Here is a 13,172-nt window from a genome sequence, read left to right as displayed (position 1 = left end):
TGTACCGAACAGAAAAGCGCTCCTGCCAACTCTCTGGTGGTTCTTCTTTTTCTGGCCCCTCCAGGTACCGGCTGTAGCCAGGACTTGCTGTTCTTCCTGTGCGCCATGTACGCCCCAATCTGCACCATCGACTTCCAACACGAGCCCATCAAGCCCTGCAAGGCGGTGTGCGAGCGCGCCAAGCACGGCTGCGAGCCGGTCATGAAGCGCTACAACCACAGCTGGCCCGACAACCTGGCCTGCAGCGAGCTGCCGCTCTACGACCGCGGCGTCTGCATCTCGCCCGAGGCCATCGTCAAGGCGGAAGGACCAGGTATCTAACGTCTGTTTTTTTTTTTTAACCAGCTGAGGTTGAGCAGTCTGCCGGTGGAGCTCCAGAGGTTCCAGGCTGAGATGGTTTGGACATTACAGGATGTTGGAGGCAGACTTATGCCGTTTTTCTACCAGCTCCTACTCCACTCAGCCTCCGTCGTTTTCCATGACAACATAGTACGACGGTGGCGTGGGCGGAGTCATCACCCTGATATGATGCGCAGCTAACCTGCATTGGACATCAGTTCAAATTATTAACTAAATACTATATATTTTTATATATTTATTAATAATATTACAAAATGTGGATCATTACGATGGTGCTTCACTGTCCGGTGTTTCGGTTTCACTGGTTCCCCTGTTAACTGGTGACTTGTGCCAGCAGCCGTCAGCAGCAGCTGATGTTAATATAAGACAAACAAACACTACGATACTTTAAACTTTCATGGAAATGTGGTTAAACGACGTTCTCCTGGACAGCTCCGGGTTCTGGTCGGGTTTTTAACATCTGCTGTGAAAAGGAGACACTGGAGGAGGAAGGTCACCAGTTAACAGGGAAACCAGTTAATCCTAAACACCGGTGGTTCCTGATCCTCCCTCCGTGGAGCTCCTGAATCCTCTGGTCGCCACCAGACAAAGAAACGTCTGCAGCTCGCCGCTGCTTCTGAGCGCCTCTCCAGTTGTGATCCGGTTTTTAAAATGGCCGCTGAACGAGGTCCATCTGACTCATCTGTGTTGTGAGCACCGGCCAATCAGAGGCTGCCGTCTGCCGACATCACATTGTCTCCTGGCCTGAGCTCACTGGGAACCTGGAGGAGGAACCAGGAAAGTACCTGGTAGCAGGTAGTAACACGGAGGACCTGGAGGTGGTTGGTGTAACAGTCTGAGGTAGAAGGAGGAAGATGATGGACTCTTGAAGGAAGCAGTCGAGAGACGACCTTCTAGACATTTTAGTTTTGTCTCAACTGAAAGCTTTTGTTATCATGTCCGACGTCATTCCTGTGTGATTTTATATACATGAGCTACTCGTTCATACGGAGGAATAGAGTTTTGGTTCGGGGTGGGTATTGATGAGATTTTTACGATTCTATTTTAGATTCTGCGGAACGATTCGGTTCTTTATTGAGTCTCTTGTTGATCCTCATCTGGAAATGAAACCTGCAGTTTCACCAGCAGAGGGCGTGCTAACGTTACTGCTGGGACGTTACGGAGGAAACTTTGTTCTGATTGGCTCTAGTGCGCATGTGCTGAAGAACGAGTCACTACGACCTTGATGACCAGGACCAGCAGCAACGTTTCAGAAAAATTGTGTTTTCTTCTGTCGAGATGGAGCACTTTCAAAAAGTTGTGATTTCTCCCGGTAGCAGTAGCAGCATTTTAGAAAAGTACACAGCGACGGAGCGTTTTTCAAAAAGGTCCACCTTAAGAGACATTTTCAAAAAGTTTTGCAATGTCACTTGAAAATGTTGTGTAAATGGGGTCTTAGGTTCTTTTTACCTTTCACTACGGTGTGTTGCGTTTCCCCCCGTTTCCATCGAGACGAAGTCGTAGCGTTTTCAAAAAGTTGCGTTTGACTGGCTCCGACCATCGTCGTCGTGGAAACAAACACCAAAAACGCTACAAACCTTTTCCATCTTCACTTGAAAACGTCGTGTAAACGGGGCCTGAGAAACAAAATGGCGGCGATAAACTACCAATGTGCAAGCTGCTCTTAAAAAAAAAAAGTTTGTTACATTTTCTCAAAGCATGCTAATGCTAATCGCAGCGATAACAGATTCAGGCTGTTGCTAATTTTGCGGTTGCGTATCTTTCGTGTTGTCAGGTTTAGTTTTGTGCTCAGCCAGTAAGCTGGAGTTTAGTGAAAGTATCTGCTAATGCTACATGCTAAGTGCATAGAGCAGAGAGAGATGGCGACGGTCTTCATGTACAAACTGAACTTTGTCCACAGGATTCTAGTTTTCCGCCGTTCAGTGTGAGACTTGTTGCCTGGAAGGAGGTGTTTCCTTGCTACTGGACGACGCGCAGCAGTTTTCCACACTTTTTCTTCAACATGTGGAATCATCCAGACGTTGATTCGTAGCGGCTGTGGCTTGTTACGGCTGCTAACGCGTGAACGGACCGGGGCGTCGACAAACCACACTTACCCAAGTGTTTACCCCCATCGGCCCCACCGGGGGGATATATTTAGCTTTTTGTAGCAGAATCTGGCATCGCCTGAGAGTTGTTGTTGTTGTTGTTTTATTTTTTTTCCACCTCCGGAGCTCAGTAAACACCCGGCGCTGACGTTTACTTCTCACTCCACCCTGAAATTCAGTTTTCAACACTTTTGTTTTTTTTCCTTTTTTTTTAAATTGGAATATTTATTGAATTTAGCTGCACTTTTTTTGGCACCTGAAGGTGAAATATGAAGCAAATTACTGGTGCACCTCAGAAAACATGTATTTTAATGGTTTCACGTACAGTCAAGTCCTTTAATTGTCACAAACAAACAGGTACAGTAAACACAGTATATTGTGCTGTGAATTATTATTACAGTTACAGTTACAACAATGTTGATAATAAGTTTAGAAGAATAAAAACTTAGAGCACGCAGTAATTTAACAATAATAATGCACACAAAAGCCAGATAAATGTATTTATTTTAATGTATATTTCAATATATATTGATTATATTTCAAAACTACTGTAGTCTTAATCAAATCCTAAGAATTATTCGAATATTTTCTTGACTTGTGAAGTATAATGATAAACAATTAAAAAGGAATCAGATATTTTGTTAATGTGCAATAAATCCACAATCTATGGAAGTTTCAGTTGAAATGATGTAAACTTTGTCTGTTCTGAACTTCATTTTACAAACTCTGCTCAGTACACATAGATATACTGTATTTGTATCCGTACACACTATATGTGGAGCTTTAATGAGTACGGGACCCCTGAGGGAGAGAAACTTGGGTTTTCCTGCCGTTTTCTGTCACGTTCCTCCGTCGCCCTCCGACAGATAGCGTGAGTCATTTCCTGTCCGGCTTCGCTCCCGCCGACTCTCTCAAAGAGCTCCTTGATACGAGCGGCCCCCTCACTTCACCCTCCATAAAACCCTCACTGTCCTCTGCTCCTCCACACCAGAAAAATACCCCCCAGCTGCCCTCTGACCTCCGTGACGATACACCCACATACCTCCGGTCTGCCCCGGCCTGCGCTGCCCCGGGTCGGCCCGGCCCGGCCCGGCCCGGCTCGGCTCAGTGGGGCTTTGGGATTTTCCCTCTGTGTGATTTGTTGACTCTCGGAGGTTGGGTCAGGGTGGATCGCTCCAGTTTTCTGAATGTTTCTATTCAGAAGTTTGAGGAGAAAGCAGCCACAGTTTTGTTGCTCTGTGTTGCATTCAAAGACAGTTGGACATTAGAGGACTCGTCTGGGACGTTTCCTCCTTGCTGACGGTTTCGTTCTCCAGCAGGTCCGGCCCGCGCCCCACACCATTAATGTGTGTGCAGCCGTAGAGCAAACTTTAAAATAAGAGTAACACGAAGTTGTAAAGTTGTTTGTAGAGTTTCTGTAGACACACAATGATCATATCTGAGGGGGCAGTCATGTTAAGGTTTCATTTTTACAATTTAGAATCAAAGATATTTCATAACTTTTTTTGCTGTTTTCATTTTATTGATATATATTTTGAGTTGAATTGGTTGTTTTTGACATTTGAGCTATCATGGTTTTAGCCGTTTGGATTTTTGATTTTCCTTTTTCGCGTTTCTCGTGGTTTAAGCTGCTTAAGCGATTTTAGAGGTTTAATCCGTTTGACCATTTTTAAGCTATTTTAGTTTTAAATTGTTGGTCAACAACACAATGTTTTTAAGTGAAAATGAAAAGCTGTCATTGCATTTTGGGTGTTTCTTTATTCAAAAAAGGTTGTACTACGGTCATAGTAACTAGTAGTTCTGCACATGCTCAGTAGAGCCAATCAGAACAAAGTTCCCTCGGTGGTGTCATGACTCCATATTCTCCTGGGACTTGGTACTTTTATTTTGACAGTCACCGTAATAACAATCCAACTTGGTGGTCTGTCCACTAGAATGTCCGTGTTCAACACAAAACATTAACAACAGGATAATGTTTAGAGCTCATTGTTCTCTGCTGTGTGTGTGTGTGTGTGTGTGGCTTCATTACAGAAACAAGCAACAGCGCCCCCTCGAGGCCTGGCACGCGAACTACATCGTTTTGATTATTTCTGTGGAAACGGTCATTGTTTTCAAAACGTTGACGCCCAAACATGAAACTTTTCTGAAAAGAAAAAAAGCAGAAACTAAACATTTCCTCTTGAAACCTTGTCGTGTTAAGGTTTGTTATTTTAGCTGTTTTTAGACGTTTTGGCTGCGTCGTCAGTTTGGACTCTTTTAGATATTCAAGGTACTTAATTAATTGTCGAACCGTCGAAGCAGGAGGAACAACGTTGACTCCACCCTGGTCGAGGAACATCTCTGCTTTCTGCGGATGATGTTGTCGTCTTGGTGCAGAATGAGAGAATCCAGCGCTCACTGGAACAGTTCCCTGTGCGAAGTGTGAAGCTGTTTGGATCCAGATCAGTTCCTCGAGGTTTGAGTCCATGGTCCTCTCCAGGGACAGGATGGTTTGGGGTGGGGGGGGGGGCCTTCCCCAGGTGGAGGAGTTTACGTTTCTCAGGTTCTTGATGTCAGACTGGGACAGAAGGCGGCAGTAACAGTCACTGTAGGACCTTTATGGTGAAGAGGAGCTGAGCTATGAAGCAAAGCTCTCTGGTCACTCTCTGGAGAGGTGAGAGCTCTGGCTTGGTCTGAGAGAGGGATGGATGGATGGATGGATGGATGGATGATGGATGGATGGATGGATGGATGGATGATGGATGGCAGTTTTAGCTGTTTCACCTTTTTTTTAAGTGTTTTTAGCAGTGAGCTATTTTGCTCCTTTGCTTTTTTAATCCTTTTTTGCCCAAAGATTGGAGTCCTTTTGAAAAAGTGTTGGGTTTGCAACTAAAATAAAAAATAAATTAAAGATATATATATATATATATATATGATCTCTCAATGACTTTTGCGTGCTGCTGTCTTGTTAACTTACTTCACAATCCTGGACGCTGGCGTCAGCTTCAGGTCAATATTCCAGTCATGTCTTGCACTGATGGACACGGCCATCGTCTCCCCATCATGTGACCAAGAAATAATATGAAGTGACTGTTTCTGTTTGACTCCGTAGATCCGTACTACCAGGACCCCGCCAGGTGTAACCCAGGTGAGGACGACCTTTGACATTTTGATGAGCTGATCACTTCCTGTTCAGTTAAATGGTTTGTTAAGATGGAAATGGCAAAGAAAGATGCCTGTTTAGTGGTTCCCTAAATCTGTTTGCTGCTTAGTGAGGAAGGTCCCTGGTTCAGGTCCAGGTTGGACCAGTGAAGATGAAATATTTGTGATGCTGTGTGCCATGAAGATGGTTGTAAAATTGATGTCAACTTGCATTTGTCTTAAATCAGAATACCGTCTGTCCGTCATTTGTTTCCACATTATCCGATTTGACGTTGTGGGATTTGAGTTGATCCCAGCTGATGGTTGGTGAAATACATGGAGCAGGTCGTTGATCCATCACACGGCAGAACATGCAAACACACAGAAAGTCCAGAATTGAACCCGGGATGTTTTCACTGTGAGGCAACACTGCGCCGCCCCAACCAACAACAGAACAAAAGACTTTGGTAGAAGTACCCATTCGACTACATACACCCATGTATCGTCAGCCGTCACACAGATCATGGCTCAATTTGTTCCAAGGAACTGGAAGTCTTGGAATTCGGTCACTGTTCATGTAACTTGATTCAATCTTGAATTCTTCATCTAAATAACAGTTACCATCAGATCCTTTAACCCTTCAATGCGACGCTGAATCGTCCTAATAGAGGCCAAAACAAGGAAACGAGGCAGACTTAAGAAAAGAAGCAGAAAGTACCAGTGTCTTCATTTGGAAGGAAGAAAAGTAAAAAGTCGAGTACAGTGCAGATACTTGGAAAAAATACAGAAAGAACGTAAAAAAGTGCATCATGACAGTGTGTTTCCGACTGTCCAGTTCACTCTCTTTTCTGGGTTCAAATCAACAGAATCAAGTCCAGACTTCCCAATGGACTCCAGCAACCTGCACTGCAGAGGACCCAGCGGAGGTAACGCACCGCCCACCACCGTCAGGCTCTTCTCGCATTCAATGCAAACCAGACCGGGTTTCCAGCCGAGGCTCACTTGAATCAAAACTACAAATTCAAGAGCAAAGTTCCAAACAGTACGAAAGCCTCGGAATACAAGACAAAAGGAGAAGTTGACATACAAAACACCAGCGTTTGTTTGTTTCGTTTGTATTTTGATTTCAGTTGCGAAGGATTTCCACAACTTTGTACTTAAAAGTGTTTCGTAAAGACAGTCGACGTATTCGCCGCCGTTTGCGACGTATTCACGTAGAAACTACAATGACTTGGGAATCCCTGACGTAACGAATCGGTCTTCGTCTCCATGGAAACGGAGACAACTTTTCTGAAATGCGCAGTACTCTACCTCTGCAGTACAGTTTGGTTTTTTTTGTCACTTGCGTGAGTGGATCATCAACAGACTGTTTGTGGGTTTTTTTAATCTATGGATGCGTCTCTAACTGTACATTTACCGAATCCTACCATTCAGTACTTCATCAGTGGAAACGTGTTCCTGACAGAAACCAGAAAGTACGTGTTCAAACCAAGAGAGACAGCAGGAAGTTGGTTGAATATTTGCATCGCTCTGTTTTCTGTATGTAACAAAAACACAGAACCGACTCGTGGTCTGGGTTCCAGTGATTTCAGCCTTTCTTGGGTTTTTTGTTTAATCATGTGTAAACACTGGATCGGTCTCAGAGGAAGAGGTTTGCTCGACTTTGTCCAAAGTTTACCAAACTAACCACCAATGGGTCTGTAGTACGAGTTCACCAGTCAAGATGTGGGCATTGTACTGCGGTCCCAGATAGGCGAAGGCACCTTGACAGTCCAGTGGGTGCATCAGATGGTAAATATGGAGGGACTAACGTTCACCCCTGCAGTTATATTCAACCGTTAGTTTGAATTTCAGGCTTACCCGCCCCCTTCCTCGCTCGTCACTGATCCTTGTATTTGATTTCCTGCCGTGACCTGAGCAGTTTGGGGTTACCGGTGCGGTTTGAACCATCTTCTGAACACGAGCTTCCTGTGCTGACCCCTGGGCCACCGCTGCCCGATAGCCTGAATTGCTAACCAGCCTCGACAGCTGGACAGAGACCGGGGCGGCTCTACGGGAGTCGTTCAGTCAGGAAAAGGCTGAGATTTAAAGAAGTCCACCTGGATATCTTTTTAAGCGCTGATAAAAGTTTTCTTCCATTTCAGTCGATCGCTGCAGATGTAAGACGGTCCGAATGTCTTTGAAGACCTACCTGAAGAATAACTACAACTACGGTAAGTCGCCTGGGACTCCCAATCATCCAATGACCAATCCATTTAGATTCTGGGACGTTAACGGTGAACTGTTTCAGAATAAATCCCCCAACGCTGTGAAAAAATGTCCCATACAAAGCAGTTGAGAGAGGCTCCTCATCGAGGAGATCGAAGGAGATCAGCGTCTGTTGCCATGGAGACGCTCCCTGCTCAGTGTTTCACAGTGATGTAGCTACCTGACAGGCTCGTTAGCATTGATATGAGCTAACGGCTATCATGCAAGTGATGCTAACTCAGTTCTGTAAACCTAAGCGTTTTGCATAGGTCTGCACTCTACCGAGTGTAGCTCTAGTTTGACTCCTGTAGGTGGGTGGGATGTTAGAAACGCTAAAGTTAAACAGAGACTGGCTCAGAGCCTCTTCCAGGTTCTTGGCGATCCACGATGTTTGGTTCTATTCAGTGTGGTTCTATGGCTCTCAATGTCTCTAAAGTAATTATTTTTGTGTGAATAAACGGGCGTCTATTGGTTTTTGTCTAATGGTTTTTAATGGTTGGGGCTCTCCAGGCCGGCGGGGGAGGGGCGGAAACGTCCTGCTCCAAGATCTTTATTTTCTCAAAAATCTGAATCCTCTTTATTCCACTTGTGGCTCAAACGTCCGACTCAATTATCTTGGAAATCTCACTGAACTGGGTTGACCTCTTGTTCAGATTCATTATTTCTCTCAGGCCTGCCCCCCCACCCCACCCCCCACACCAACCCACCACCACCCCATGACGGAGGGCAGAGTGTCCTGCAGACACAATTAGATCACCAAGATTAAATTAGAGACAAAAAAGACAAAACCTCAAGACGTAGCAGGCAGACACGATTTGGCAAATCCACAGAGATTTCCATGTGAGCTTCACACACATCATTCTTCTGGCCACAGAATCCATTTGGCAAAGACTTTTGATTCTGTTTCCAGCCGTCATGTAACAAGAACCCGGGTCCAAAATGCTTACATGTGATTGAAACCGAGTTCAGTGAAGCGTCAGAGGTTTTCTTCGTACGTCTTCCTGCTGGTGGTCTCATTGTCCATAATTACCCCCGTCTTTACAGCTTTGACTGGATCGTGTCATATTTCCAGATAAAGTTGGTTTCTGTTGAAGTAACTGTAACTATGGAGCAACACACATGTTTATTTATGACACAAGGAAGTAAAGAATCTTCATTTGGTAGATTATTTCTTAGTTGTAACTCATCTTGTGAAAGTCAAAGTACTTCTTTTTTTGTAGTTCCTAGTTGGGGGTTTTTCAGCATGCGTTTTTTATTTGTATTCTTTTTAACAATAACTTGGCCTGGAGAGGAATCCTCTAGGGGATGCAGATGAATTTTGACAAATAACAGATTTGTGGGAAATACATTTGGTTGACATTTTCAACTAACTGGCATGTCGTCAAACCCCGGGTCAACTTTACCAAACTTCCACGAAGTCCAGGTCACGCTCTTTGGTCGTTACCGTGTCTCTTAGTCATTGTCCACTTGTGACATGTCTTCAGAAGTAATCTGGGAGTCCGGCTAAGTGGGTGAGTCAAAGTTGGGAGAGTTGGCTGAGTTAAAGGGTGAGAGTTGGGTGAGTTAGAGAGTGAGAGTTGGGTGAGTTAAAGGGTGAGAGTTGGGTGAGTTAAAGAGTGAGAGTTGGGTGAGTTAGAGAGTGAGAGTTGGGTGAGTGAGAGGGTGGGAGTTGGGTGAGTTAAAGAGTGAGAGTTGGATGAGTTAGAGGGTGAGAGTTGGGTGAGTTAGAGAGTGAGAGTTGGGTGAGTTAAAGAGTGAGAGTTGGGTGTGTTAAAGAGTGAGAGTTGGGTGAGTTAGAGGGTGAGTTGGGTGAGTTAGAGGGTGAGAGTTGGGTGAGTTAAAGGGTGAGAGTTGGGTGAGTTAGAGGGTGAGAGTTGGGTGAGTTAGAGGGTGAGAGTTGGGTGAGTTAAAGGGTGAGAGTTGGGTGAGTTAGAGGGTGAGAGTTGGGTGAGTTAGAGGGTGAGAGTTGGGTGAGTTAGAGGGTGAGAGTTGGGTGAGTTGGGGCCAGCCAGTTTGATGTGTCATGAGTTTAAACCACCGCCGGCGCTCCAGGGTTGTAACGTCTTTGCTCGGCGTCTCACTCTACGCCGACGACTGTCTCCTGCAGTGATCAGGGCGAGGGTGAGGGAGGTGAGGAACCGAGGTCTGGAGCCCACCGCCATCATCGACGTGAAGGAGGTGCTCAAGTCCTCCTTGGTCAACATTCCCCGGGAGACGCTGACGCTCTACTACTCGTCCTCCTGCCTGTGTCCTCCGCTGGTCCCCGGGGAGGAGTACCTCATCATGGGCTACGAGAACGAGGAGACGTCCAGGTACAAACACAAGCAGGGATTACAATCTGTACTCCAGTACCTGTAACTAAAATCCCACTTTCTCTTCTGGCAGGCTGCTTTTGATTGACAGCTCTGTGGCTCAGAAGTGGAAGGACCGAATGGGCCGCAAGGTGAAGGTCAGTGTCACGTCAGGAAATAATGCACACTCAGCAGTTTTTCACTCGAAACTCACCGACTTTAGACTTCCATGACGGTTGAGACACTTAATCCAGGTTTCTAAAAGCTTTTTACCCACACACAGTGACGTGCATGTGATCATCCAGCTTCCTTCAGATCCCTTAAAACTCTTTCTAACACAAAAACACAAAGTTTTCCTTTAATCTAGAGTTCTGAATAATCAGCTTCATGCTGAGCGTGACGTGTTTTCCTCTTCAGTCAAATAGCATTAAAAGGAACAATAAAGTTAGCTCAAAGAAAAAAGAAAAAAAGATTTAAATGATTTAAAAATATATATATTTGAATAATCAGTAAAAAAATCAATTTAAAACAAAAGAATTCAGCTCTCCTCCAAAAGGAGTTTATATCTCCTGACTAAAAATGGCCTAAAAAAAGAAGCAGAAAAAGCCGGAAATTAATAAAACCACGTCAAAATTTAAAAGGTAAAAAACCCAAGCTAGTTTAAAAACGATCTAAAAACGACTGAAAATGGAAAAAAAAAAACCTGCTGAAAATATCTAAAATTGATAAAACAGCTTACAGCAGCTTCAAAAGACGGGAAAGCAGCTAAAAGCTCGAGAAAAGAGAAAAGAAAAAACAGCAAACTTATTTGAAAAGAATCTAAAAAATACCTGAAAATGGAAAAAAAACTGTCGAAATGGCAAAATATGCTTAAATATCTAAAACGATTAAAAAGCTGCAAACTGCTTCAAATGGCTTAAAATAGAAAGGTAGAATAGTTCTAAGAGCTAAAACTACTAGAAAGGGTCAATGGAAGTTTGATAAACGGCCTCAAAACTAATTACAGAAAATTGGAGAAATAAAAAATGGAAACGGAAAAAAAAATTTGAAAATCAACAAACCAACTTACATGTACTTTTTAAAGTTAAACAGTAAAATGAGCAAAATCAGAAAAAAAAAGTTTGTAACGTCTCCAATAAAATACTTCCTGTTTTAAAGTTTTGGGCTTCGATTATAGTTTTATTCTTTTTAACGTCGGGATCAAATCTCCTTTTCAACTTTATCAACTGTTATTAAAGTTTAGATTTTAAGTTTTTTTTTTTTTGCATTTTCATTAATGGTAATGACAGGGAGTACTACAGTACTACCCCAATATACTACAGCAAGGGGAACAAAATACTTTCCAACACTTTCAGAATACTTTATTTACGTTTTAAAGCTCCAACATGTTTTTTGCTCCTCGATGATTTTAATTTGGATGAAAATGGTTGAAAATGATCATTTAATGATTTTAAAGTACCAGAGGTTCTTTCAGGGATTCTAGTTATTCTGATTCGCTGACGCGACGTTTTCTTCTCATGTTGTTGTTGTTTTGTGTTCAGAGGTGGGATCAGATCCTGCAGGGGAAACGCAGAGCGCCGCCGCCCCGGAGCCGCCACTGAGACCACAGAGTGTGTGTGTGCGTGTGCGTGCGTGCGTGCGTGCGTGCGTGCGTGCGTGCGTGCGTGCGTGCGTGCGTGCGTGCGTGTGTGTGTGTGTGTGTGTGTAGATATTGCACTATCACAGGCTGTTGTAGCTGAATGTAGTTCATCTCTTCATCTGTCTGATTTTATTTTTTTCTTTGCACAGACATTGTTTAGTGTGTGTTTTTAAAGGTGTGTGTGCGTGCGTGTGTGCGTGCGTGTGTGTGCGTGTGTGTGTGTGTGTGTGTGTGTGCACACTTGAAGCACTCCCCTGAGAGCAGAAAGGAGTGAAGCTTTAAACGCAGCCGTTCCAAAACGTACGAGACACTTTCAATGAACTTTCCCTTTCGGCTCCACGTTTCTTCCTCCTGCTGGTTTCAACAACGATTCATCACGTCGACCTGAACTTCATTCAGTCGTGCAGAAGAAGTGCGAGGAAATACTGCATCAACAACAACAACAACAACAACGTCGACGGCAGGAATCCACAAAAAGGGTTTTTATTAAAAAAGGACCAAAGAAACGACGGAGATGAAAACAGCGATGGAGGTCGTCAGACCGCGTCCAGTGAGGATGACCTGATGTGCAGCAAATGACCACAGACCTGACTGAATACTGAGACACAAAGTGACTGAAGACACAAATTAATATGGAAAAATACCCAAAATAACAACGTGGTAAAGATGAAAATAAAGATTAGACGGACTGGGTTATAGTATGGATGAAGAACAATTCAAGGAAAGTAAAATTAAAATGGCTTAAAAAACCATGGAACCATGAAGAGAGTGAAAAAGACGAGAGATGAGAAGAACCCAGAATAACATCAGAGACACAACATGACCACAAGAGGACAGAAGACAACAGGAGGACAGAAGACCACAGCAGAGAGACGAACCACAAACCTGGACAAAGATCCTTCAGTTCAAACACAAACTGCAAAAAGACGAAACAGAGAAGAAATACCAATTAAACCAAAAGTGACTTTAAAAGACAAAAGAATTAAGACAAGCTAAGAAACGGAGACGTGAAGACAAAGAGAGGAAGAAGTTCCAGCAACAAGAGAAATAAAGAGCGAAGGAAGAAAAGCATGAAAGAGCCAGACGACTGTGACGAGACGGAACGAGCCCGAGAGACGTCACCGCGGAGACGCCGGAGCTTCACCTGTAAATAACAGCCGTAGTTTAACGGTCGTTCTAAACTTCTTCTTCTTGTTTTCACTCATTTAGAGTCTCGACATGTAAAGATTGAAGGTTTGCACACTTTTGAAGGCGTCGACCTTTTTGGACTCGTCGTCGTTTCCGTTTCTTTCTTCAGCCTGCAGATTGTTTCATGTGTCTTACTTTTCTTTGGTTTTTACTTCCTGTTTCTATTGTTTTTAAAGACATAATCGCCATGACGACCTGTTTACTGATTAAATCACATGAAACAGACCGGGGGGGACGTGA

General features: G+C 43.9%; 1 protein-coding gene across 2 annotated transcripts in view; it reads left to right on the top strand.

Moving 5' to 3' along the window:
• The window catches only part of frzb (frizzled related protein), a 21,677-nt gene extending 8,505 nt beyond the window's left edge, over positions 1–13,172 (top strand). The window contains exons 2-8 of one of the 2 annotated variants that reach the window (XM_080478632.1): positions 65–313; positions 5,539–5,574; positions 6,434–6,493; positions 7,712–7,780; positions 9,922–10,126; positions 10,200–10,263; positions 11,647–13,172. In XM_080478632.1, the coding sequence (XP_080334758.1) occupies positions 65–313; positions 5,539–5,574; positions 6,434–6,493; positions 7,712–7,780; positions 9,922–10,126; positions 10,200–10,263; positions 11,647–11,706 (743 nt within the window). In that variant the 3' untranslated portion in view covers positions 11,707–13,172. The remainder of the gene's footprint in view (positions 1–64; positions 314–5,538; positions 5,575–6,433; positions 6,494–7,711; positions 7,781–9,921; positions 10,127–10,199; positions 10,264–11,646) is intronic. The other variant, XM_080478633.1, reaches the window with a different exon arrangement.

This window comes from Lipophrys pholis (assembly GCF_963383615.2).
Source record: "Lipophrys pholis genome assembly, chromosome: 13".
NCBI lineage: Eukaryota > Metazoa > Chordata > Actinopteri > Blenniiformes > Blenniidae > Lipophrys > Lipophrys pholis.
This window is presented reverse-complemented; position numbering and strand designations above follow the sequence as displayed.